Source organism: Anabas testudineus, chromosome 18, assembly GCF_900324465.2.
Source record: "Anabas testudineus chromosome 18, fAnaTes1.2, whole genome shotgun sequence".
Taxonomy (NCBI): domain Eukaryota; kingdom Metazoa; phylum Chordata; class Actinopteri; order Anabantiformes; family Anabantidae; genus Anabas; species Anabas testudineus.
In genome coordinates, this window is record NC_046627.1 from 14,849,754 (window position 1) to 14,876,272 (window position 26,519).

The following is a 26,519-nucleotide window of genomic DNA, read 5'->3' on the forward strand; positions in this document are numbered from 1 at the left end:
ATCTAAAACGGGGATGTGGACTGTATTTAACATTTTGTGTTGGCTGTAGTAACTGACCTGACACACATTTGACTGTCTGTTAGACAATATATTTTAGGATTCAATGCTTTTGAACACGTCTGCAGATTTGTTAGGAAACCACAGTTTCTCAATTTATCACTGTGTCCTCAGTCGTAGCCGCTACAAACAAAGTCACATAGCATCACAGCAGGCTGTATATGGGCCTGTGTAGCCAAAGACAGGTCACAGCTCCCATCGAGACCCCTGACCACCACAACGTTAAGGTCACACAATATATATGTATATATTGTGTGACCTCTGTGGCTGAGCTCTTTGTATGTTAGAAGGAAGAAAGACAACAACTTCCATCAGCACTGATTTGACCAAATTAAGAAATTATATTTTATACCATAACAAACTGTAACAATGTGACGTACAACATTGATGTGTTTAAAATACAAAAAAAAACAACTGTAAAATAATAATTTAATGAATTCATTGTGAAACACAACGTATCATGCAAATGATCAGGTCTCCAAATTAAAATTATCTAAAAACAGGGTCTCACACCGTGTGCTCATTTCTAATCAGCTCCGGCACTGAGTGATCACTCCTGCCCGTGGATTATCAATTCATTAATCTCTTTAGTGCTACTACTGCTAAAATTAATGTTCCCATCCGCCCCCAGTTTTCAAGCATAACTATCTCCTCCTGGTTCATCTTAAAACAACCTTGCGTTCATCCTCTAACCCTGAGGTCCATTTTTTTCAGCTTTTTAAAAGCCTCACTTCATTGTTTACTATCTGGTGTTTGTACCCATTTGGTTTTGCTGACCGTATTTTCCTAAGGGGCAGGTGGTCTGTCCAAGCCTCTTTGTACAGACTTGTGGTGGTGGTGGGGGTTTGCTAATATGAGGCTTTCAACATCTAATCCGGAGAAAGTCTCTTAGAAAAAGCTTATCTTGGGACTTTCCAATTTCACTGCTTTTCTCTTCTGCAGGCCCTAAATGAATGATGGTTATTAGTAAAAATTACTTTTCCAACGGAGCTAATTCGACGCCTTGCTTGTAATGGTACTTCCTTCCTCTTTTTGGAAAACAGGCTTGGTTATCTCGACCCTACCTATCGCCCACTGGCCCTGCCCTATTGCTGACAAATCCATACAACTATGTGGGACACAAAGGCTTGGATTTAGCTGCTGGGCCAAAGTGAGGGGATGGGGAGGGGGGAGGCAGGGCCAGCATGGAAATTTCTGTTGTTTTCGTCAGAACACAGATTTCGGACAAATCAAAACAGCTGCCCCCTCCATCACCCCCTTCCTCGGCACCACATCCCACATGACCGGTGGCCAGTCATCACTTTTATGCAGAAAATGCAGCCGGATCAGGGGTTGTCTGTGTGCCGTGGCGTAAAAAGCAGAGGCGCGCCTGTGCACCGGGGGGGGGGGGGGGCATTGTTGGAAAAAGAGCTGACAGCCTGGATGGGATCTCATTTGATAGCCCGAAATATTGACAGGCGTAATTTGAAGAGCCGGGGTTCGCCGGATCAGTCTGGGCTGCGTGCGGAGGCCTTTTCTCAAACAGCTAAATGTGTCATTTCAAACAAATTAATCAGCTTCTGCTATTTAAACTACCTTTTTTGATTTTCTATTAGATTTCACTGAGGGCAGGGGTATTGCACAGTAACAGAATACTTGAAATGATGTATGTTATATACCCAGACAATAACATTTAGGCACTATTGCAAATAAATTAAGGTGGAGGGACTCAGTGTTGCCTCACTTTAAACATTTCAAATCTCAAACCCAAGCGAAGGCAGCGTCACCATGACATCATGCTCCCTCCAGAGTCACATAAGAACATATGATTTTCACTTCCCGGTAGAGTTCCTTGCAAGTAAACCACACATCATTTGTAAAATTGGTGAAATGCCCCTTTAGTTCTCCGAAATGACAGATGGGACACTGACGACAACAACAACAACAACAACAGTCCTATTGTGCTCAATCAGCTGCTTGATGATGAAGCCCACTTACATGCTCGTTCATTTTCAGCCTGACAGGGCAGCTGCCAGTTTGTTCTTGTCGAACAAGTCTGGACTGTTGGCGAAGAAGCTCGGAGGCGAAAGCTCCAGTGTGAAAACCAATGTATTATGGATGTAGTTACAGTATCAAACTTAGTTGCTTGTGGGTTTTTGGCTTTGACACTGTACAAGTTAAGATTTTGTGGTTAAAGACATTTTTACACATTTTGGGGAATTATACTCTGCATCAGGGGCCAACCCTGGTCCCTCTAGTTGGGAAACAAGCTGGACTCTTGGCTCTTGAAGACCAGGGTCGGCCACCCCTTGATCTACATCCTCTCGTATAACTCATCTCATGCACATTTAAGACATGAGGGTTGAGGATTGATGCTACTCCAGCGTCTATCTGGCAAGCAGCTGGCCGAGTTTCTCCAGGTCTAGACGTAGTCTGGCACGTAAACCCTTGTGAAACCTACATACAATATGAAAGTTGAATCCGATTTCTCATCTAATTACAAGCAGGAAAGCAAATTACTTTATTCCCCAAACTGTCTAAATCTCCACCCTCAGGGCCTCGGTGATATTCGTGACATCCAAGTCTCTAATTCAAGCATTGTTTATGAGCCATTAGAGAGTTTTTCTCAATGCCCATCACTACCAGTCAGATAATTTAGCTCGGGCCAACATAAACCCCAATAGACAACAGTCACAAAACTGGTCACTATTGATGATCTGTGCCAGCTCAAGTCAGTGCTGTTGACCTCTATAGTTCCCCGCTGAGTAACAAGAGGCTGCCACGCTGGGGAGGAGAGGAGCACAGAGGACAAGGGGCAATCAGCGAGGTCGGTGAACCATGATTTATTATATAGCGCCAGGCCATTAGTGTCACACATACTTTGTCACACTGTGTGGAGATTGCATGTCAGCGTCTCTCCGGCAGGGTTTGGCCTGTCCACTAAGGCTGAGTGGTTGGGGCTTTATTTGACATGAGGGGAGACATGGTACCCCGGGAGACATGACGGTCATGTCAAAAAGGAGCCCTGATACTGGTGACATATGTGAAACTGATGTGATGTATTGTCATGTTAAAATGACAATAAACAGATGGAAATGGTTCAACAATTTGGGGAATGCTCTTATTTTCTTGTCATCTGCTTTAGTACACTTTATGTACTTATTACTAAATATGATGTTGCACCATTTGTACGTGCAATCAGTGATGCTGCACATTAGTGAGTGCAACATGGATCCAACACTTGCATATATAACCTTGAAATGACCCAAGACGTCCGCCGAAGTCGGCTGCCGAGCTGAAAGCACATCCACCTGTTCCGTCGTCACCGGAATAGAATAAAATAAAATAAATAAATAAATAAATGAAGCTGTGGAAGTAGTGCCTTTTGCTGTAACCACGGCAACTCCTCCCTCAAAACGCAACATCACCAAAGCCCGTGACCTGAGCAGGGGAGAAGGATGCGCCGTCTGCCGCGTACCTGCTGACTTTTTATCATGAACCACCCGGTTCACGTTGTCAGGCCAGCCCAGCACAATATTCTGCAACAGTAGCAGAGGGTGTTTTCATCACTACCACCCCTCCTCCCCTCTACTCCGAGACGGGAGGGATGCTGCTGCTGCTGCTGCTGCTGCTGTGAGGGAGAGCGGTGCGCGCAGTTGGGCAGAAAACGCTTTTTTCTCCGTTCTCCTCCAAAGCTCCTCCTCTGTCGTCGGAGAGAGCGGAGACACGAGGATAGCGGAGTGGATTTCCTAATTTCAAGCTGCTGCCGCTGCTGCTGCTGCGCCGTGCGGCTGTGCCATATCCCTCGCCTCTGTCAAAGGTAAGGCATCACACGGTCCGCACCGCACCGCACCGCACCGCACAGCCTCTCCGCGCGTCATGCGCCGCGCCACGGAAACTCGCGTCGGGCAGTTTCAGTCGGGGATGGTGGTCGGGTGATGATATCACTGGAAAGGGCGAAGGCATCACTGAAGGGCAGGCACGGAGAGGGGGGAAGAGAGTTGTCAGTGTCTGGCGTGTTAGACGAGAGGCAGCGGGCTGGGCATCACTGAAAAGTCAAACAGGACAGGATGTGTGTGTGCGTGTTTTCTCTGCTTTCACCTGAGCACATAGCGTCGTAGTGTTTTACCGTGTTTCATGACTGCAGCCAAGAGATGTCCGGAAACCGCCGGCCTTCACGTTTGCTCATAGATTCGCAGGTAAAAAACAGATTTCAGGGTTTTTTGTTTTTTTTTTAATGCAAGTTGTCTGTCCGGCTTCTGAAGGGATTGTGTCTAAAGGTAGGGTGAAATTGTTAAAGCAGCATCAGCGAGAATAGGGCTGCAAGTTTTTTTTTGTGAGTGTTTCAATCAATGGTTTCAGTTAAATAGATTTTTAAATGAATGTGTTTAAAAGTCACTGAGTATGGACCAATGTGCATCTACCAATGGCCAAACACATGGCCTCACTTGATTGACATGTAAGGGGATGATCTGTCATAAAATGTATTAACATGGAAATGTTATGTTAGTTTTCAAACTGAACAAAAAAAATATGCAGTAAATATTAATTTTAAGGTCATTTTATTTGCCTTTATTTACCTGGATGTAGCTTTCTTGGCAATATTAAGGATGAGCTGGATGATTGATGCTGATTTCTATGTTTTACTAGTACTCTTGTATTTTCAGGCAGGTTTTATTGTTCCTATTTAATTCGTGGCTGATTAATGATTTTTCCTCCCTTTCATTCTTTTGACGTTTGCCAACAGAGGCTAATATGAAGACATCATTTGGCAAACCAGACCCTGGAAAGCACCCACAATCTTTTCAACTCATTTGAAAGTGAGGACAGTACCATGCGTTGTCTCCGGTAGAGCCTGTTCCCCACTCTCCCCTCTTCCGTACATAGCCACCGAGAGTGAGGACTCCACAAGCGCAGCGCAGAGATGGGTTCAGACCAGCCCTGCGTGGATACACTACAGCGAAGACCCATACTGGGCGCCGCCTGTAAGCGGCAGGCCCACCGGTGTCTGCGGAAAAAGCTAAGGCCCGTGCGAATCTTAGGATTCGTCTTCAGCCTAGTGGCCCTAAGTGCTGTCTCCTTCAGTGCCTTGACCTGGAGCTCAAGGGGTCTCGCTGAGCCAGTGCTCCAGCAGGAGAGCCTCCACCAGTCGGCCCCTCACAGGACTCTGCTTTTTACCGAGCACCAGAGGGACCTAAATGTCTCAGTCGACATGCCAATAGCCATGAGATCAACTGCAGATGGCAATGAGAGCCAGGGGGAGTACCCGCGGGACGCTTTCAGCCTTGAGGAGAGGCGCCAAGGAGCCGTGGCCCTCCACATGTTTGGCATGATCTACATGTTCATTGCCTTAGCCATAGTCTGCGACGAGTTCTTCGTCCCAGCGCTCACTGTCATCACAGAGAAGCTGTCCATTTCAGACGATGTGGCGGGCGCCACCTTCATGGCGGCAGGCGGCTCGGCTCCGGAGCTCTTCACCTCCATCATCGGCGTCTTCATCTCCCACAGCAACGTGGGCATCGGGACCATCGTGGGCTCGGCCGTCTTCAACATTCTCTTCGTCATTGGGATGTGCGCCATCTTCTCCAAGGAGATCCTCAACCTGACATGGTGGCCGCTCTTCCGCGACGTGTCCTTCTACATCCTGGATCTGATCATGCTCATCATCTTCTTCCTGGATAACATCATCTGCATATGGGAAAGTATCCTGCTGCTCTCGGCCTATGCCGCCTACGTGATCTTCATGAAGTTCAACAGCCACATGGAGAGCTTCGTCAAGGATTGCATGAACAAGAACCAAGTGGTGGAAGTGGAGGTACAGCCCAAGGTGAGTTGGTTTCTTGATCCATATACACATCCACATATACATCTATATATATATATAATTATATATATATATATATATATATATATATATATATATATATATATATATATATATATATATATATATATCTCCTGCCTCCCTTCACCACCATTTCCACTGATAGGACACTTTCATGTGAAATGTCTGATTATGAGGAGGTTGCAGTAGGTTTTAGTTTCTCTGGCGTAGCCACACACTTACTGTATCCTTAGACTCATACTGTATCAGCTGGTTTGAAGTTAGGCTTCCTTTGATAATTTATGTTTCAATTAAACAAAAATCAAAACACATTTTTCAGTGGAGACATTCTTCATGCATCTTGTTTTGATGCCCGGTCCTTTTAGGTCATGCAATATTCAACAACCATTACCAAACATGCAGTTTAAAAGACTTTACGTCACACATGTTCATGACTTCAGGCGAAGAATAAGAGAAACTCTAATTCACTTTCAACACTTTAACTGACCATTGTTCATTAATATAGTTTAACCAGCAGAGCACAGCTCTGGCGTACAGATTAATAAAACAGATTCAAATGTGTAATTCTGGGTTAAGCTCTACAAATTGTGTTCTGGCCTGACAAACAAATCCCTTAGAAAATCTCAGGAGCTATTTTTTTTTTCCAGTTTAAGATTTTCTTATTGGGTAAACATGTAAACAGCACACACCCTGACTGTTCAGGACTGTAGCGACCGTCTTCTTTGTCTACCTGCTTTCCCCCACATTTGCTTTTAGAAGAAGTTCACATACAGCCAGTCAGTGCAGTATTTCACTTTTTGCATAAATATTAAATACTATGTCGACAAAACCAGTAGAAATCATTGTATTAGTTCACATAACATTCGCCCCCTCAAAGACACTCGAGGGCAAAAGACATTGCAGTGCAATTTGATACCTGTGTAGAGATTATCTGGATGGATTTAGATTTCTTTTTGACATGAGATGGAAATGAAATTTTGACAAAGTTGTATTGTAAAGCTTTCATTAAATCTGGATTTATTCTGAGTACATAAAGGATATTTAAACAGCAGTTACACAATGTTGGGTGGAATTGCTGAAGATGCCAACACCGCACTTTGCTGTGCAAGTGTGCAAACTGAAATGGTGATTTTTTTAAATCGAGGGAAAAGTTATTTTTTTCTCATTTTCATTTGTGCTGTATTACTTTGAATTAGGGCTAATGTGCAAGATACGAGTGAGAACTGAGGTACACAGGCTGGGTGCCAGTGAAGACTCAGGTGACCTTGAGCTGCAATGGATTCTGGGTACTTTGACCAAGATACGTGTGTGTGTGTGTGTGTGTGTGTGAGGACAAGCGGTGAAAAACGACTTATGACGAGGGGGAAACATCGTGCGAGACAGACGAGTCGATCAAACCCGCCCGTCACGTCATCACTCACAGCAGATTTAGCTTCTTCCTTCTCTTGCATTTTGGGTAACAGTCCCACGGCTGCACCTCCGAGCAGCCTGCTTTGAAAACAAATGTATGAAATACCTAAAGATAATTAGTTAAAAGTAAATAAAATGAGTCCAAAGCTATTATCTTTCTAGGTTTGGTTGTCAGTGAGACTACAGGGTTAATAGAACTAGAAAGGCACAAATATTATTAGACTATAATCATCTAAACACCTTTTTTAATCAAGCTTTGACACTTTGGGACGCGAGTGTTATTTTGAGATTTAATTGGCAATTTAGTAGGCGTGTGCGTGTTTGTGTGTGTGCGTTGATACATGAAGACTACGAGAAGTAGAATGGAAAATAAGACAGGAGGGCGAGGACAGTGTTAAAAAAAAAAAAAAGATCGAAGTTGAACTTCAAGCGGTGTTCAGGTGCGAGGTTTTGGACCAGGACAGCAGAGTCTCATCTCGTATGCTATGATCTTTAGCTAATAATCTGATTACAGTGGGCTTCCCTCAGATTATTTCTTGCATTATGAAACGGGGGTGTCCCCATCGTGTGTTACAATCAGCGGCACAAGAGGACAGGTGTCTGTAGGTTGCTGGGTTGCTAAATAAAAGTTGGTTGCAACAATGTTTGCTATAAATATCCTGTAAAATTAGATTCAGAGAGGAGCATTGACAGCAGCGTGATGTTCTGCATTTAGAAGTCATCAGTCAATTTCGCTCTGTCTGCGACTGCTGCCTTTCATCATCTCATTACAGTAACCACTGGTCTGGGTTTTCTTTTTTTTTTTTACTTGGACATAAAATGTTTTCTCAATTCTGCTGCTGGTAACATAAAAATAGATAGTTTTGTTTCCTTTTTGTCTATTTAGAAGTATTAATTTAGCTCCCAAGCAGAGTGCTAAATGGTGGGAGCCGAACTGTAAATATCATTTGACAGATAAGAGGATTTTTTAAATGTTTTTTTATTAATTAACAACACAAGCCGAACTGTCAGACATCACTTCTACCTAGTGTCAGTTAGACCTATTTAAAACCAGTGTTGTATCAGCGGTTCAGTGGTCAGCCTTATCAAAAGCAATCGAAAATAATCTCCCAATCCAGTTAACGCAACCATTAATGCCCCACGGTGTTGTGCGCCTGGACTGACCTGGAATTCCTAAAAGCAGCCTCTGTTTTCATTTCATCGAGGTTTATTCTGAAAGTTCAAGACACCACATGTACACGTATAGTAGTGTGATTGCACAAATGCACTTGCAGCTTTGAAAATCCTCACAAAGCTGCAAGTGCAACCAAAAAAATCAAAAGACTGACAGACGTCAGAACATGCAGTGCGTATAGGACTGCATGTTGTCCTTATTAGTGTATGGCAGCTTTACTTTTAGTAAGCATGTGGAGAAACCATCATGAAATCCCACTATAAACATGGAAAATGTACTTTTAAATGCCGCAACGGATGTTGGAAGGAAGCATGTACCTATTAGTTTTGACCTGATTGGTGCCTAATACCTCTGTTTGCCTAATGAGTGCTGAGCTGCTGGTTAATCTGGAAACAGGGGCACTCTGATTTAGCCCACTGAGTTCGGTTAGGTTGCCACCTCTGCCAGCCTAATTCTTATGGGACATGATCCTGCAGGCTGTGCCTGTGTTTTACCTGCTGTGGTTTGGTTTCTTCTGTTTTAAATCAGTATCAATGAGCATTAAATCAATGTAAAATCCTGCAAAGATGATGGTGATTACTTTAAAATACCTATAGCACACTGACTTCACAAGGCTTCTACTGGACTATCTCGAAGGAAATGTCATCACAGTGTAATACAACCCAACATCCCTGCAGTAAACTCTGTTTCTAAGCTTTAAATAATCATTTTTGTTGTGTGTTATATTTGGTCCTGTGATCTGTGACGGTTCACAGGTCAAAGATAAGATGGCGTCACATACTGTATCTGTAGAACTGCTCTTAGCTGTTGCACGTTCTCATGTAGTTAAGCTTCTTAGCCTGGTGGCGTGGTCTGTGACTTAATGGCACAGAGGCGGTGAGGGCCAATGCACAGCGGCTCTGATTACCGAACATTAGGTCACTTAGTACAGTATGTGTAGGGGGCAGAAGGAGGTCACCCAGTGCCTGATGCCTTTTCCACCCCATCTGATCTCGCGCGACCACACACTCAGTAGGGAATCCCTACTCGATGTTGTAGACACTCATTATAGCGCTAGAGGCTCCTACTTACACTTTACAAGATGGAGGAGCGTGAATACTACTCGCTCTTTTCCCTGCATCAACCTTTTTTCTTTTCTGTGGGAAGCAACAGATGTATGCGTACTCGAGTTGGCTTTGCATGCCGATGATGTCCCACTGAAGCAATCATTTTGTCCAACCCTTTTTCTTTTTCTTTTTCTTTCAGTGTGCATTGGCCATGCCAATCAGTGCTGGCATCCTAACCACAGTCCACAGTGGGGAAAAAAAAACAACATTATCATTATTCTGTTTAAGCCTGTACTATTTTTCCTTCCATGTTTTCTTTATACAGCTTTTGATTTCCTTTTAAAGGGTTCAATTTAGGCCTAAAAATCAGATTTACCAGGAGCAGCAGCACAGGCTTACCCTGGCTGCACATGGTATTAAAGGGGTCTTTCATCATCTGCACACACCCCTCCTCAGGACCACCTCGTGAGACCGGGGCCCAGCTTTATCTTGTTATCTTCTGGCCTCTGTCATTGTTTGGCTGATGGACTGACTGGCTGCGTTTGACAATACTCGCTGAGGCAGATCAGATTAGCCAGCACTTTGTGCACTGTGTTTTTATGAAAGACCGAGGATTGCCGAGCCCCCGTTCGACTTGTTATGGTTGTAGCGACACACGAAAAGTCCGAGTTTGTCAGTAATGATGAAGTTATTTAGTCGTTTTAAAGGAAAAGCACAGCCACATCTCCCAAAACACTGAGCATGTACTACTTGAACAGTCATAATCATTGGAAAATATACAGTTAAGACTAAATGTCCTTATACTGTCTTTGCTTGTTCCATGAATTCCTGTGATATCCGTGTTAGAAACGGCGAAAATAAAAGAAAGAACTCAAGCAAGCATCAAAAAATCGGAGGAATAGTGTGCAGATTGGAGTCTACAGGTGAGATTCTTCATCCAACCGCGATATCAGATGCCTGCTATCGTCAGTGTTGGATAAGCCGGTGTGTATCGAGGCAGATGTTGGGTTCTGCTGAGATGGAAGGTGCGACCTCTGATGCATTACCAAGCTATAAATAGCGTCACAGAGGCGAGATCTTCCATCAGGATACGCTTCAAAGATCAGTTACAGAGTGGCTCCTGTGCGGGGAGTAGACTGTGTTTCCTCCCTGTGGATTTGGACATCCAGGCACCGGTGCTGATGCTTCTGTATAGTCACACATAAAGAACAGTTGTTGACTCATTGTGCCTTTTATTTCTTATTTTTAACCAGTACAAGCAAAGTGTTATATTAGCAGGCAGCGCTGCATGAACTCCATCACTGGATGTTTATTTTTGGTTGCCTGTGACGTCTTTCAGGGGATTATCGTCCATTATGAGGGATATAAAGGTAATTTTCAGCAAAATCCAGATGTGTGCTGCTGAACTCAGACCAAAATGATAAAACTACATCTGTTTCAGCTATCTTACTTGGCCTAAGTGGATAATAAAAGCAGTTGTCAAGCTAATTTGGAGGAAATCCTGTTGAACTGCTCATTTTTGCTCACAGTAAAAGTGAAGTTTGTGCAAAACCCAAGCGAATTCGCCTCATTTGTCACAGTGAGAATGTAGAGGTGATGGCCTAATTTTAAAACTTGTATTTCTTTTGGCGGTATCACCTGTACAGTATTTGCCCTTGTCCTTGATTCGTACTGTGTATTTTTGCAAAAGCAGAGAGCGTATTTGTGTTTCTGTCCTTTTTAAAAAGGAGGAAGTTGTAGAAGTGACCTTGTTTTCATCTGAATGAAAACAAGGTAGGAGACGATAATGCTTCTGTGGTAGATAGAAACTACAAAACTGTCTAGTGAATATAGGAAAATAGTTTGTGATGGCAGAAAATAGGTTCATTTGTGGTTTTATACTTTTATCAATCAACGTTTTACTGTAAGGAAGCTAAAATGATCTTTGTTTAACATGCACACATCTCTGCAAACATGTACAGTATGTACTTCCCCACACACACACGGAGAAACAGAATTGTTTTGGCGCTTGAGCTCAGCCAGCAACAACAGAGCCAGAGTCCAATCATTTAAAAATAGAAAGCCTGCGACTTTGATCTCACCATGGCGATGACGAGTCCAAGTTTTATCATGCGTTCCAGCTGTGGCTCCATGTCCGCGGAGGTGGTGGAGGCGAGAGCGCGACTGCAGAGCCAGTAATTAGTTTTCCAGTTTTAGAGGATTTTACCTTGTTGTTGGGCTGTTAGACCAGACAATGAAGATAAAGGTCTTATTAAGAATAATATAATAGACCGATCAAAACCGCGTTCAAAAGCTTAAGCAGAGCGGGTTGGAGCAGTCAATGGTCTACAGTTATTCTGTGAGTTCTGGTTTGCTGTGTCGCGCCTCGCTGGTGCTCTGCTGTGTCAAATTCAATTTAATTGCATTCAGTGGTAATAATTGTGCAAGTGAAGTTGTCATTTGCATCACAGGTGCTGATGGCCGCTTTTTATGTCGCCCTCAATTGGTTATTGTGCTAGTTGGCTTCCCCTTCCGCTCTTATCAGAGTGAACAGTTGCTCTTCATTGCCTCCTCAGTGTTGCTAATGGTTTTTAAGGTCACCCTGTTGCTTATTACAGTGACTGTCTATATTAGCAAAAGCACAATGCAGTGCGTTAAAGAGCACTAAATTAACTGGGGCGAAAAAGAAAAATCACTTCCAAGTTGAAACACTGTGATCTGATTTTGTGATGCTAATTTGCCATTTGTCATTGTGTTGATGCCAACATCCCTGTGCTGTCTGTAGAGTTGGAACAGTTACTATTTGATGGGGAGAAAATTAATCTGCAACAATCTGATAATCAAGTCGTTTAAGCCACTTTCTGAAGCACAAATGCTCCAAAATCCACTGGTTGCAATGTCAAAACTGTTTTATGTCTTTATACATAAAGTATAAACAGTTTTTTATAATATGTAAACTTTTATTTTGGGAAAGTGGGGTTTGTATTTTTAAATGTATTTATTATGTTAGTTGCATCAACGTTTTCATCTTTTGTGGAGATGAGAACGATGACCTCTCTCATTGACCTCTCTAATTGCTGCCTCTACTACAGGTCAATCTGTAGGTTTCATTGGCGTCACGTACCTGACTACTTTTTGACAGTGAAGTACCTACTGTACTGTAGAATCACGCTAACTGTGACGTATCACGAATGGGTAACGCTTCTTTGTCCTTGATGTAGCACCATGGACAGCACCTCCCCAGTCTCACATTTCATGAATTCAGTGGTGTCTTCCTCAACTCACTTCTCCTTTTGCATTTTGCTTAATATAGTAGTAGTAGAAGTAGTAGTAGTAGTAGTTTTCATTATTACTCTGGACATTAAGAATTAGCACCTTGACAATACATCAAGTGACACAGTTGTTATCTGCTATAACTCAGTTATCACATCTTAGTTTCATTTGTGTGTGTGTGTGCTTTTCTTCCATTTTTGTTGATGCGTATTTGAGGGTTTCTTTATTTTAGGGCCACTCGGAAACAAGGGAGAATGGTTCAACGGGAAGTGTTGGGATAAAACCCAAGTCATCCCGCAAGTGCAGGGTGGTTTCCTGAAATAGATCTCGCAGACTGTACAGCTGGCAGAGACGCAAAGTGCCAGATCCTTTAAAGCCTCTGCGTTTCCTAGGCCGCACAGAGAGGAGTGGATCTTAATAGGCCCGGTCCATGAAACTGCTTATCTTTAATGTTTTGTGTGTGTGTGTGTGTGTGTGTGTGTGTGTTGATGTCAAATCGAAAGCCTGAATAACACGTGCTTTAACTGCAGTCCTCACTGAAGACTATTTCTATTTGATTTGTGTATATAGGGTTATTTTAGATCATATTGAGCTGATGTGATCTCAGGTAACCAAGTACACATTTTATTTCATTCTAATCTATGTAATGAATGATATGTCTGTACACACACGACCATTATCTGTTTAAATCAGGAGCTCAAAGTCATGAAGGTCAAGCTACAGATACATCCAGATTTAGGAATGAGAATCCCTGATGCAAAAGAATTCTTGAAAACCTGATACGAGAGACTGCTGTTTGCTTTTTTTTTTTTATTGAGGGAGAGCCTGAAGGTGAAATGTTGAGGCTTGCAAGAAACTGAAAGCCTTATTGATCACGAGCTATTTTTGAACATGGGGTTGAATTAGCTGATATAACTGCACTGTAAAAGCATCACGGGAAGGGCACCAAGATCCCTATCTCATGGGTGTATGAAATGACACTCACGGCCTGGCAAAATGGAAAAATTGCATACGGTCAGAGGACCGGTGGGTCTTACATACTTAAGTCCTTCCTCAGGGGGATTTGGACCCTCAACGCCAGCCTTGCTAAGCTGCAGCAGCTGCACGCTACATCAGCTACTGTATAGTTCACGTACAGTACAATACCCGTAATTTGTAAAAATCCAGGGCAAAGCGCTGGGGGTGTAGATCTCACATCTGCCGACGGACCTGACATCACACGGATAGCCACGGAGAATTTAAACCCAAAATTCAAGAGAGTAAACTCTTAAAACGGAAGTGATTGCAATCAGCCCGTCTCTAATGAGCTAATTAGGAAACGCTCTGGGGCTCAGTGAATCCGCTCCAAGTATCTCCTTCTCTGCTCTCATGCGAGAGGGTTACCACTTGTTATGTCATTCACTGACAAATAAATGATGCATGAAGCTGCCCCTCCACCCAACCCCGTCGCCACTCGAGCCTGCCAAGGTGAGCTGAAGGTGATATTACTGTCTCTTGTTGCTAAATGTAATAAGCCAACCTGTCTTTCGAGCAGCAACATTGTTCCACCTTTACCTCCTCCGCAAGATAAGGGTGGTCTGTTTGTGCACTTGGCAACAGATAGACAGATAAGAGGTGACTGTCAACTGTCTGGCTGGGAAAGCAACAAAGCAACAAGCCAAGAAACAATGTAAAGGTTGATGTTGTGATGGGAAAACTGGCCTCAAACAGCTCCTGATTGATATTTAAGTAAAAGGATAAGTCTTACTTTCATCAAATCTCATGAAACGATCAACACCAACACCAACTTTTCCCCACTTAAAGCGTTTCCTCTGTTTCAAAAAAGCCTGAAGTAGCTCATTCTTCTTTGCCATAGAGCTTCGGTGTTCCACCATTAAAAACACATCAGTGAGTCACACTGTTGCACTGGGTGACATGTTCCTTCATTACAAACAACATGGACACCAGTTTATTTTGAGCCAGTCCCACATACACCACCCTCCTGTTGTAAATTTCACTGGAACACCATCTGTGTATTAATCTGCTGATGAAAATACACCCCGACCGACGCAGTATTTACTCCTGTTTTGGTAATGCAGCTTCAGCGACATTAACCCTTTGCCAATGTCGAATTTCTTTTTTCATTGTGAAATAACTGTTTTAAAAATTGGTCTCAAACTGTTACTCAAGTGGCGACGAAACTATTTTAAATTGAATTAAATTGGCACAAAGAAAAACAGCTCATTGTTTAATTACAGTCAAAATGGCCTCAATACTGATAAGTCGTGTTAGCCGGAGTAAATCACAAAGAGAGATGGGAGAAAAGAAAATCAAACATCATCAGTGGATGGCAAACCAAATAAGGCTGCTACAGCGATAGCGATAACGCTGGAAAGTACTGTGGATGCTACAGTTTGGACATGTCACGACCAATACCTGGAAAAAGGCAATACTGCCCAATTGGCTCGGGGCGACATGATTTGGACCACAGTCAATAATTGAGTTTGGTCTTGTTGCCCTTGTTGGGAACTACTTCTCACTGTAAAATGAAAGTCTTTCAGCATCAGGACTACACAGCCCTGATAGAGAAAATATTTTTAAAAAGCAGCTTGCTCAGGACGTAACTGTTGTTACAATCCCATCGAAGAACACGGTTCAGCCTTTTTTATTGTTACCAGCATCTGTGGATGTGATGAGAACGACAAACTACAGATTTGATCAGGCTTTCAGGAGGTCATTAATCCTACTTCTGTGTTTACCCAGATAAAACATGATGCAAATGACATTAAGAAGATTGACACGGGACCGGAGACTGACTTCACCACCACATTTTACGCAGCGCTGATAAGAAAAATACTTGATGCTTGATCAAGCTTAACTTCGGGTGATTATATTCACTTTCAAAAATGACACAGCGGTTTCGGTTTGACTCCCCAAAGCCTGAGTGTGATTGGTTCATAGGCGTTAAGAGGAAGCAATTTTGACTTAGTCCTGGTGAGCATTGCCTTGTGGGAAATCAGCATCGTGGCAGCTCCTGTAATTAGTTCTGCTTGTTAGAAAAATGAAGGGGTTACTAATTAGGCTTCTTGACTTGTTGTGCATCTTTTCCCTCCTTCCCTTGAAGATCATCATTATTGTCACAGAGAAAATGGGATAGGAAGAGAGAGAGAGAGAGAGAGAGAGAGAGAGAGAGCTGCTGCTCAGTCGTGCTGCTCAACAGTTTAGGTCTAGCTCGATGAATCTAGATGGACAAATCTCGAAGGGCGTCCTGTCATGCCCTGACAGACGGGCTGCCAACTGTAAGCATGTATAGGCAAATGCCTGGAGCTGTGCAAGATTTCACTTTTCAAGTTTTGCTTAACAAGCCAGACAGAGTGGTTTCCACAGATCTTTACATACACAGGCTGACAGATGCTTTATTTATAGCATATGCACATATACTACAATTCCAATACGCAAGGATTTGTCCCGCAAGCAGTGTCAGATAATGTGTTACGTAACTTTCGTCCCAACACCGCCTGTCCGTTTGGCTTGATTCTTGGCTCGTGCATTATTCTTCTCCACAAGACGTTGTGACCAGAAATACATTAGAAGAGCCTGTTTGCACCTGTTTGTAATAGTAAATTAAGACTTTAGCTGTTTGATTTGCACATTTTACAACTCAAATCACAAAGTTGACACACTTTTTGTCAGCTACACTGCTAGTCCTACATTGTGGGAGATGATTCCTTATTAAGAACTTAATGAAAAGTTTTATATTACATCTGACATCTGTGTCCATGTGCTTTCTATATTTGTAAGTTCTACATTACACATCAGTACTGTATTAGCCGAGGTTAAGATGGCATAGGAACTCAAAGAAGGTGAGTTAGTAGAAACTTTTATTTCTGTCTGTAGCATTTGTTGGACTTGGATCCCAGAACACTTACAGTATGTGATGCTACTGGAGGTCTGGATGCTCAGTTCAGTGATGTTTAAACATCCCTATGTGGTTACTAATGGTTATTAGACCACCAGAGAAGTGTAAGATTGAATTAGATAGACATAAAAAAATGTAATGCTGAGTGGGATTAGCATATTTTATAACATTTATTACAGACTATATTAAGGATTTGAAGGATCTGATGATCTAATGAATTTAATCAATCTACAAAATGTGTAAAGGCAAAAAAAAAAAAATCAAATTCCTTCAGAAATAGTCCAGAAATAACATTTCCGCGCTCACAGATTGCACATGAGAAGACTTAATAATCCGCTGTTCATGTTTAAAAGTCGGGCTCACCAATGTGCTCAGATTCCTCCGAAAGTCCTCCTTTAAGCTGGAGGCAATTAGACCGGTGAAAGCGGAAGTATTTCTGCATGATGTCACACTCTTCATCGATAATTCTCCGTAACATGGCGTTACACGCACGCGGCTGCAGAGGGACATTTATCTCTCTCAGATGATCCGCTTCCAAGAATGATCCTGATGTGACGTTACGTAAGAACTGGAAGGCAAAGCTGGCGGTATTAGAGAACACACAAACTCCAGAGAACATACTAATCGCCGTGTGATTATTAGTCATAATATTTAACGCTCGCTTAATGAGAGACCCACGGTGTAATCTCTATCTGGCACATTCACCTGTTCTCTCGTAACCCTCCTGACTCGCCGTTGAGGACGGTGATATGGAGTGAAATAGAATAATTATACCTCGAGTGTGCGGGGATTTACCCTGAAGATATGAAATAGGGGAATAAAGGAGGTTAGAGTTGAATAGCTGTGTGGAAAAGCTCCGGATTAACTTGGCTTCTGTTAATTTTTTTATTTATTTTTTTGGCAAATGTTTAATTTTAGCTCCCACATTTCTGTAATTATTCTGCAGCTATACAGTGGCAAACTTAATGTATGGTAAATTATAAGCTGTTAAACAGAAACAGTGGGACACAGGAGGCATAATGACTGGATTTTTCTCAAGACGAAGCCTCTCAAAGCCAAAAGAATTACAATTTGACTTGAGGAGTCCTCGATTTCACATCAAAATCAAAAAGAAAGCAACAAACAAAGCCTCAAACTATTTAATTCTCTTTTTCTTTTTTTGTTCTATCCACAAGCCTGTCGGGAAGGATGTTAACACTCACAGAAGCTTTCACCTTTATAAAACAGCGTTAACACCACTCTCTTCCATCCTGCACAATTATGGAGAGATTTGATATTCAGTGCAATCTAACGTCATTTAGCATGCAGATGAATCACTTGGATTGACAAGCCTGAGGGCCCCGTCTTCAAATTTGTATATTTGTCGTGCATTTTTGCCACACTCCCAAGATCCAAACTGGATAATTTTTGTGCATTGCATTTGGCGCTTTATCGGTGCTTCCACATTCTACACATTCCTGTCTGAGGACGGTAGGCTGCAGAACAAAGCTCCATGCTAAGATCTAAACAAAAGCTTTGTGTTTGCTCCTTGTAGCTAGAAACAGAGGCCCTAAGTGACTGTTATTTCACACGCACACGTTTCTGAAGATGAAGCGAGCGCAGCTCAGTCAGGCGCTCGGTGAAAGGCTTTTGTTTCAAAAATAGTTACAATGCTGCACATGCCAAAAAACAAAAAAAAAAAAGGCCTGCTGAGAACGATGGCAGGGACTTGAGTGATTGTTAAAAGACTGAACTCGCTCTGGTATGATCTGGCACACAACCCAGTCCCTCGCAGAAAAAAAGTTACTTACAGCGATCGAACCTGCAAAAAGTATTTAGCCCCATCCTCGAATCGTAACGAACGCCTTGTCAGGAGTTAGACGAGAAGATTAACACTTATGTGGTGAATGTGAAGCCTGGCTGCAGTTACCTGAGCTGAGTTCAAAGTCGTTTATATTGTTGTGACTGGAGCTTGGCGGCTCGTGCTGCACCACGACATGTTCATTCATATCCACTGTGGTTGCTAATCCAAATACACAAACTGTCGTGGCGAAACTAGAGGTTTGTGTGAGACGGATGTCAGGCCCCGCCTGAGATATGGCCTGCTTATTTTGGCTCTGTATTAATGCAATTCACAATTTACAGTTAAATTCATATCTTACATTTAATGAAAAAGAAATGCTTTAATTTAAAGTATGGTGCAGAATAATTGTTGTCACGTGTCAACCTTAAACTGGCCTTTTTGCACTTTGTTATACAGATTAAACAAAGGATACGCGTTTATTATTGAAGTGAATAGAGATTCAGTGTTTATGCTAAGCTAAGTTAACAAGCTGCTCAGTGTGGCTTCATATTTACCATGCAGATGTAGCTGTGCTATGAATCTTGTCTTAGAAGCAAGTGAAAATGCTAATAACATAGTGACAGTAGTAGTTTTCTCTTTTGTTCCGCCACCATTAATCTCATCCACCTTCACAACGAGTAGACTCCTAAAAAATTAAATTGAAATTAAAGTAAAATGACAGGTTTGACTGAGTTTTGAGGTAATTCAAGTAGACACAGTCTCATCTTGCTCAGCTGTCTCTGAAGTCTTGTCCCCTCACATCACAGTCAGTCACCACCATCACCGTAACCCGCGCCGTGACGTCTCCCTCTCTATTGTCTCTGCATCTTGTCTGTGTGGTTGTGTGCAGCATGCTTCACATCCGTGTCCTGTTTTCTCTTTCTCTCCCTCTCCCCCCCCCCCCCCCTTTTTACGTTCCCTTCTCTGTGTGTTGGATGAGAAGACGAGTCCCGGGGCACCAGAGGATGACGGCAAATTGTCGGTAGGTCCTGTCGGATTGACACTCTTCCTGTCTGCTTCTGTGTTTGTCCCCTTGTCTGTGTAGCTGTAGTAACGGAAGGTGTTTCTCTCACCATACTGTGAACAAAACACTTTGTTATCAATAACCTTCAGACGCTGCGTGCGTTTTCTTAAATCCCCCCCCCCCCCTTTTTTTTTTTTTGCAGCTCTTACATTTTGCACACAGCACGCTAGTTCGCTTAGAAAGCCAAAGCTTCTGACACTTCTAGACTTCCAAAAGCGACAAGCGAGTGTTTGGTTTTCATCCAGGTTGTAAAGGAAGCAGATGAAACAGAGCAGCAGCAGCAGGAGAGTCTTCAGGGACACACTAAGAAGCCAGATCTCCAAGACCTTACACAAGTGTTCTCCCAGTCTACATGTCTCCCCTGCCTCCCACTCACACCCATACGGGCCTGCGAATTAGCACCTGACACCTCCTGTGCCTACGTGTCACCTGTGGGCAGCCGGAGGCGAAACACGCTTCAAACAGCTGCCACCTGCAACGGTGCCTAATTTCCCACAGTTCTCAAGTGCAGCTTCGGCTGCCGGAGTGACCTTGGCGATGGGTTGTTTTGGGGAGTAAAAGAAATCCTCGAACGCCACTTTAACTGTGAATGCCTGTCTAAAACACATGGGACTTATATTTTTAAGAAGCTGGGGTGCTAGAGGGGTTTTATGCAAATGAGGATTAAGGAATCATATTCTGACCGGGAGCTTAACTGAAGGTGGTAGAGCACCGTGTACGAGTTTACAAATGTTCCTGCAACATCACTCGTAGCTTAAAATGTCGTAAATGCGCGGGAGACGAAGAACAAGCACCTAAAATGATCATTCTGATTAATAAATAAAACTTAAATGAGCTTACAAAAGAAGAGACGTGCTTACATCAGAGCGATTGCATTTGCTTTTTGACAAAAATAAGGACCGGTTATTGGGCTTTAAAGCGTGTCGTACATAGCGAGTCCCATCCCTTGGCAGCAGGATGTGTGATTGACGCCTTGTTTCTCCTTTCACAGGCAAGGCCTCGGCTGCAGAGGGGGGGTAGTTCTGCCTCCCTGCACAACAGCTTGATGAGGAACAGCATTTTCCAGCTGATGATTCACACGTTGGATCCTTTAAGTGAAGGTGAGACGGTCATACAAACTGCACAGAGATAGAAAATTAACTTCAAATTTCTAAAACCCTGAATGTTTGAGACGTTCGTGTTAACCGTCTATAAGTGTTTCTCTTTTCAGGTTTGTCTTGCCTTAATTTTGACATCTTCTTTTTGCCTTTTCTTTTATAATAACCTAAATCCTGTTTTCAGGTGTAATGGAAATAAAAACCAGGATTTCAAGACTGTGTTGTTCACCTTCACCAACATGAGCACAACATTACATCCACCTGTAACATGTAGAACATGCTGGTTTAGCCCCTGTGCCGTTTAAACGACGGCCCATTCAAGAGAAGGCGAGTTGTGTCAGAGCGCAGCTGAGGTGGAAGATCACTTCCCTTTAATCCGTGATGAAGGCCTATTAGCTTAGCTAAAGGAAATGCAGAACGACTGTGTCAGTGTTCAGCGCAGAGGATGCAAACAGTATGTTAATGCGTGGGAGGGAGGTGCAGTGTCATCCCAATTCCCAACCCTATCAGAGGGACGTGAGGGGAAAAGGAAAAGCATGGTTTAATGGGGACAAGCAGCAGTTTGTGGAGGAATTTGTGGTGGTGGTGGTGGTGACTAAAAACGAATGTTAATGCGGAGTACCAGCTTAATGGATTATGTCGTTTTTACTTATTTCCCCTTTAGCTTCATGGAAACGCGTGTTCAGTGCAGGTTCGATTAAAAGCATCCGTGTCGTTATTAGCAGATAACAAAATACCACAAATTAACAAGCCTAAAACAATGGGCAGAGCGAATATTTCGCCTTTGGATGCATCGCATCACACGAGCAGGCGCTTTTTTATTTCAGCTTTCTCCAAAATGACTTTACATTCCTTGAAAGCCGAAACCCTAGAATGAGTCAGCTCAGGAAAGATTAATATGCTGCGCTGAGAGGGGCCTTAAAGTGCCCATTAACATGCATCGACTCATTGTGGTACGCTGAATCCAAGGCGCCCCCCGTCTCTGGGTGTATTCATCTTTTCATCTCGGTGATTAAAATGTAAATCATAGCTTGCTGGGGCTCTGGATGGGAGTGTGTATGCCCGATCATATAGTATGTACAGGAGAGTGTTATACATACTCCACTGTGCCACTGAGTGTACAGCCATTTGTCATTGGGTGGTGGACTGAAATATTGATCATCATGAAGACTAATAGACTAGATTGTGCTTGAAGAAAGCTACAAAAAAAAAAAGCGTGGTCTGGTCTTGGTTAAGTTTTATTTCTTATAGGCGCATTCAAAATCGGCATCAGTACAAATACAGCGGAAATGTGAGGATGTAGCTTTTACTGGATTTGACTGATGAGTCCTTTGGCAAATTGCTGATTGGACGTGAATGCAGTGCAGTGTGACATGACACGAAGATTGAATTAATTAGCACACTGAGAACAAAAGCAACACATCAGGCCTCAGTTTGATTTGAATGTATTCATTTTTTCAAATTTCCATTCAGCGCACACACACATGCTCCAGTGAACATGCAACAATGCTCCTGGTCTTAAGTACATTTTAAAAATGCAACGTTAAACTAGCTTCATTACCGTAAGAGTCCAATAAAGGTCAGTCCCATTCAGAGATGAGCAACTCTGCTCTATGCACGTTTACCGATAGACATTCACCGACACAAAGGAGCCGTTTGTTGGTAAGCAGCGTGGAGCGAGACATCCAGGTGCATCCATCAAAGACAAAGGCTGTGCTGCTTGTCCTTGCATGCTCTTAGGCTTTAAGTGTAGCTCAGCAGGGCCATGAGGGAGCTGGCAGGACTCCATCCATACATTTTTCATGGACAGTTCTCAAAATAAAGTCGCCTGCACTTCCGAGCAGAGGGAAAGTCTGAGGTTGTTTTGCTGGTGCTGGGAACCGGTTACGTTTCACTAGATAGACTTTCAGCGTAGGGATAGTTAGAGGTGTGTGTTTGTGTGTGTGTGTATATGTCTGAGTGTTTGTATTATGGGGTTTTTTCCTTCCTAAAAACTCTTTGTTCACAATTGATTTGCACTGCAGCCACATGTAAATGAGCTTTTAATACACATATATATATAGTTAGAGTATCATCTTACCACAGATGTCTGTGATGAACATAAAGCCACACAAGTAGGTTTAATTAATGCCACATTATGGCAGGCGTTTGAAATAATACATGCAAGAAAAAGCCCTGATTAGTGATTGTGGACGTCCGAGAGTAAATATGTGTGTGTGCATGCATGCGTGTGTCTCTTTAAGTTATAGTTGGACATTTTGGGAAATGCAATCGTTTGCTTTCTTGTTTAGCGTTAGATCAGCAGATCAATACCACTTTCACGCTTACCTGTGTAATATGTTATGAATTGACATGGGGTTATTTGCTGGTCTTTTACTTTGGTTTCTTTTAAGACCTAAATAAATGTTTTAATTTTAATTTAATTTAATTTAATTTTAATAGTTTTAATATAATGTGTTAATCTTTCAACTCTAGAGTTTCTGGTAGGCAGATTTTGTCAGAGAATAGTGTTGATGTTCTCGTCTAACTGTCAGCAAGAAAGAAGAATCATTTCCCAAAGTGTAAAATTCAAATTTAGGCTATGTACTCTTATAATTTCACATCTAATGCACAGACCTAGCAATGATTTAATGTCTTCTACCAAACCAAGTATCACTTGGATTTATCTTCTCTCTGTTTGTCTTCCTATTTCTTTTTCTTCTACTGTCCCTTCAGAATTTGCTGATTCTGGTGAGTTAACTCTCAAATTTCTGTATCTTCTCCCCCCCCAACCCCTGCCACCCAAAATCTGTTTGTTCTCATTCCAACAGCCTGGAGGCAATTCGCTTGCCCAACGTGTCCCCTATGTATACATTTCCCAAGCGCCGCTGTGCTGTATGTTAACTCTGTACTGTCCCATCCCTGCAGACTCTCTCCTTCAAATAATTCATTCTCTTCTGTGGATGTATTCTTCCTGGAAACCCCTCTGTGACCATTTCTGCACTGTTTTCCCCATTGTCCCTAATCCTCTTTCTCCTCTTATGAACTACTTAAAGTTCTAGCTTTGTGTTGTACTGCTTGTACTCCGAGACACGTAGAGGCCCCGAGTACGTGCCTTGGGTTTTCCTGTCAGCAGTGTTCTTCAGCGCCCATGTTTGTGAGGATCCTGTAGGGTTGTTTTAGTCTGCAGATGTAGCAATGCATGTTGTTGGAATGAGATTGTGTATCCTGACCTAATTCTCTCGACTTGACAGCTTCATGTTTCGTTTTTGAATAGGTTTACTAGTTTACTAGGATGTAGAGAAGGTGTGAGCTTTTATTTATTTTTTTTTTTTTTACCCTTTTCACATCCTCCTTCATCAGGACTTCTAGTCAATAGGAGCTTGACATAGCAATTAATGGTAACGGACTAAAAGTTGTTTCCTTCTACAGCCTTTTACAATTAGCTGCTCCCACCAGACTATAAGCAATTAAAGTATTGACATGCAACTTGAGGGGTATAGTAGATGTTTAATCAGCATTTACATTATGTCTAAGAATAACAGCTTTCCTGTTCTTGTTCAAGCGAATGTCTCTAAGTTTAGTAAAAGGCCTCTAATCCAGCATGTTTTCTCGACTGGAGAGAACATTGTAATAGTCGGGTACACGTAGTCCGTGCATTTTTTTTTTCCATCCGTGTGGAGATACAAACAATATCACTTAGGAGTGGCATCAAATATTGAACTGCAGAGAGAGAGTTGGGGAGGGAGAAGGGCAGAGTTGCTCTCGCTATACTGTCTGAGCCCTGGGTGGTTGGCTAAAACAAGCCTCGCAAAGAGCTCTCAGAATTCAGGCTGCGTGCATGCCTGTGGCTCAAGCCCTTCAATAAGATTTGTCACCCCAAGATCTGAACTCTGTGGTGACTCCATACTGGATGTTGGCCTCAGTGTGAAAGAAGATCAGCGCCTGTAGGAGCACAGGACATACTGTATTGGTTATATTTTAACAGTAACACCCAAAACAAAGATAAATTTAATGACTAGTCCCGTTATTTCGTTCAAATATCTGGCGATCATGGGTTTAGATAGCATCACTGCTGTGACGATGTAGTTCAGTGCTACAAACATGGCGACACTAGCCCATCTGATGCTTTGCTGCATCAGATGATTGCTCACAGTGAGACACAATGTGGCCTTGGACATCTTTGTTGAGTGCATCATATGCAAGTCCTCCACTTGGCTGAGCAGAGAGAGAGAACCCAAGGTCATTTGGGTAAACCATGACACAGTCACGTGGGCAGAGGCTTGGCTTACTGGGTAAACTGGCAAGACGAGACGGGATGTGGTGAGCTTGTTCATTAGACAAACATGGAGGGAAATGCCCCAGGGGTAGCAAATAAGGTTTATTAGTATAAGAAAACAGCAAAAGGAAACTACAGTGACAGCTACATTACATTAAAGAAGGGTTTTACCATTCTGTACTATGGATTTCCATCATTTTAACTAGTGTGTGAGGTAAATCTGTTCATCCAGCTCCAGCATTTCCAGTTTGCCCCATGCTGCTTCTCCATCCCTTCCAGCAGTACTGTATGTGATGATGATCCGGGACCCCATTGATCCCCATTCACTCAATAATACACTCACTGTTACACACCTCCCACCACTTGTGCAACATAAATATAATTTCTTCTTGTATGTATATGTAAAGTATTGACATTCTACCATAGGAGTTGAATTATTTAAAATTTTTGGTCCAAATTGTTTCGCATTACATTGCAAATAACAAGATGATGTAGGCCCGTGCTTGAAATGAAGGCTTCTTCATGTGTATTGTAAAAAGGCAATAGATGTTATACTGTATTTACAATGCAGCAAAACATTAATGAGAAGTATTTGCATGTTTACGGTAACATCATTGCAATATTTTTAGCTTAGCATAACAACTGGAAACAAGAGGAAAAGTTAACATTACTCTGTTTCCGGATAACAAAATGCATTCACTAGCACCTCTAAAATTAATGAATTAACACATTATTCTTATTATGCTTTGAGTATTATCATGATATCAAGTCAGTGCACATGTATCTGGCTCAAATCCCACAAAACACCACAAGTTGCCATTGTCTGCTTAAACAAAACAAGTACGTGAGGTGCTGTTGAGTGAAAATTAGTTTTTTGCCTTTAGATGAAGTCTAACCGTTTCCCCCTGTCTCTATCATTTGTGCTAAGCTAACAGGACACTAGTTGTAACTATTCCTTTAAAGATATATTGTATATTTTAATACAAATATAATCTTAGCTTTGTTCCTGCGTCACTTTGTTTTGATAGATCACGTATTAACCAGCCCTTATCAGCCCATCAACCACACCCACACACACACACACACACACACACACACACACACACACACACACACACATCACTCTGCCCTCTGAGCCAACCTGCACCGGGTGGGTGAAAGAATCAATGTTAAAAGCCTTTTTGCTTCGGCACAGACTGTGAATTTCCCTGACACCCCAGCCCCCAGCAGATGGAGCGGTCATGCACATGGCTCACCAGAGGTTTAGAGGTCACACCACAAGGACAAGATGGCCCCTGGTAAACCACACCAAGCCTCCCTCTCTCTCTCTCTCTCTCTCTGGTCCCAGAGGGCAAGCAGGCGACCGTGCGGGAGGGCGGGTGGGTGTTGTGTCACGGGTTAATTGCCCTCAGAGCAGGTCCGATTAAGAGGCTGGCTCTACGGTGATAGTGTACTTCAAACCCAAATCACCTAATCATATGGGGCCGAGGCACTTTTCTGGGAGTGCAGCAGATGAACAAGACACTCTGCATGGGGATGTGTTTTCATCTCATTAGTCTGTGTTTTCACGGCTGCCAAGTGTCGCATTTGGCACGACGTTCCCACCATAATCCTCTCACATGTGAGTGGAGTGGTCGCCCACTGTTGGGATAAGTTG

At 42.7% G+C, this 26,519-nt stretch overlaps 1 protein-coding gene across 5 annotated transcripts in view; it reads left to right on the forward strand.

The window, feature by feature from the left end:
* Positions 1 to 3,723: 3,723 nt before the first annotated feature.
* Positions 3,724 to 26,519, forward strand: part of LOC113157050 (sodium/potassium/calcium exchanger 2) — a 37,486-nt gene continuing 14,690 nt past the window's right edge. For 2 of the 5 annotated variants that reach the window (XM_026352287.1, XM_026352290.1), the window contains exons 1-5: positions 4,006 to 4,235; positions 4,784 to 5,863; positions 19,427 to 19,465; positions 20,499 to 20,607; positions 23,320 to 23,334. In XM_026352287.1, coding sequence (XP_026208072.1) covers positions 4,961 to 5,863; positions 19,427 to 19,465; positions 20,499 to 20,607; positions 23,320 to 23,334 — 1,066 coding nt within the window. In that variant the 5' untranslated portion in view covers positions 4,006 to 4,235; positions 4,784 to 4,960. Of the gene's footprint in view, positions 3,857 to 4,005; positions 4,236 to 4,783; positions 5,864 to 19,426; positions 19,466 to 20,498; positions 20,608 to 23,319; positions 23,335 to 26,519 lie in introns of those variants that run through there. The other 3 variants (XM_026352288.1, XM_026352292.1, XM_026352289.1) reach the window with 3 other exon arrangements.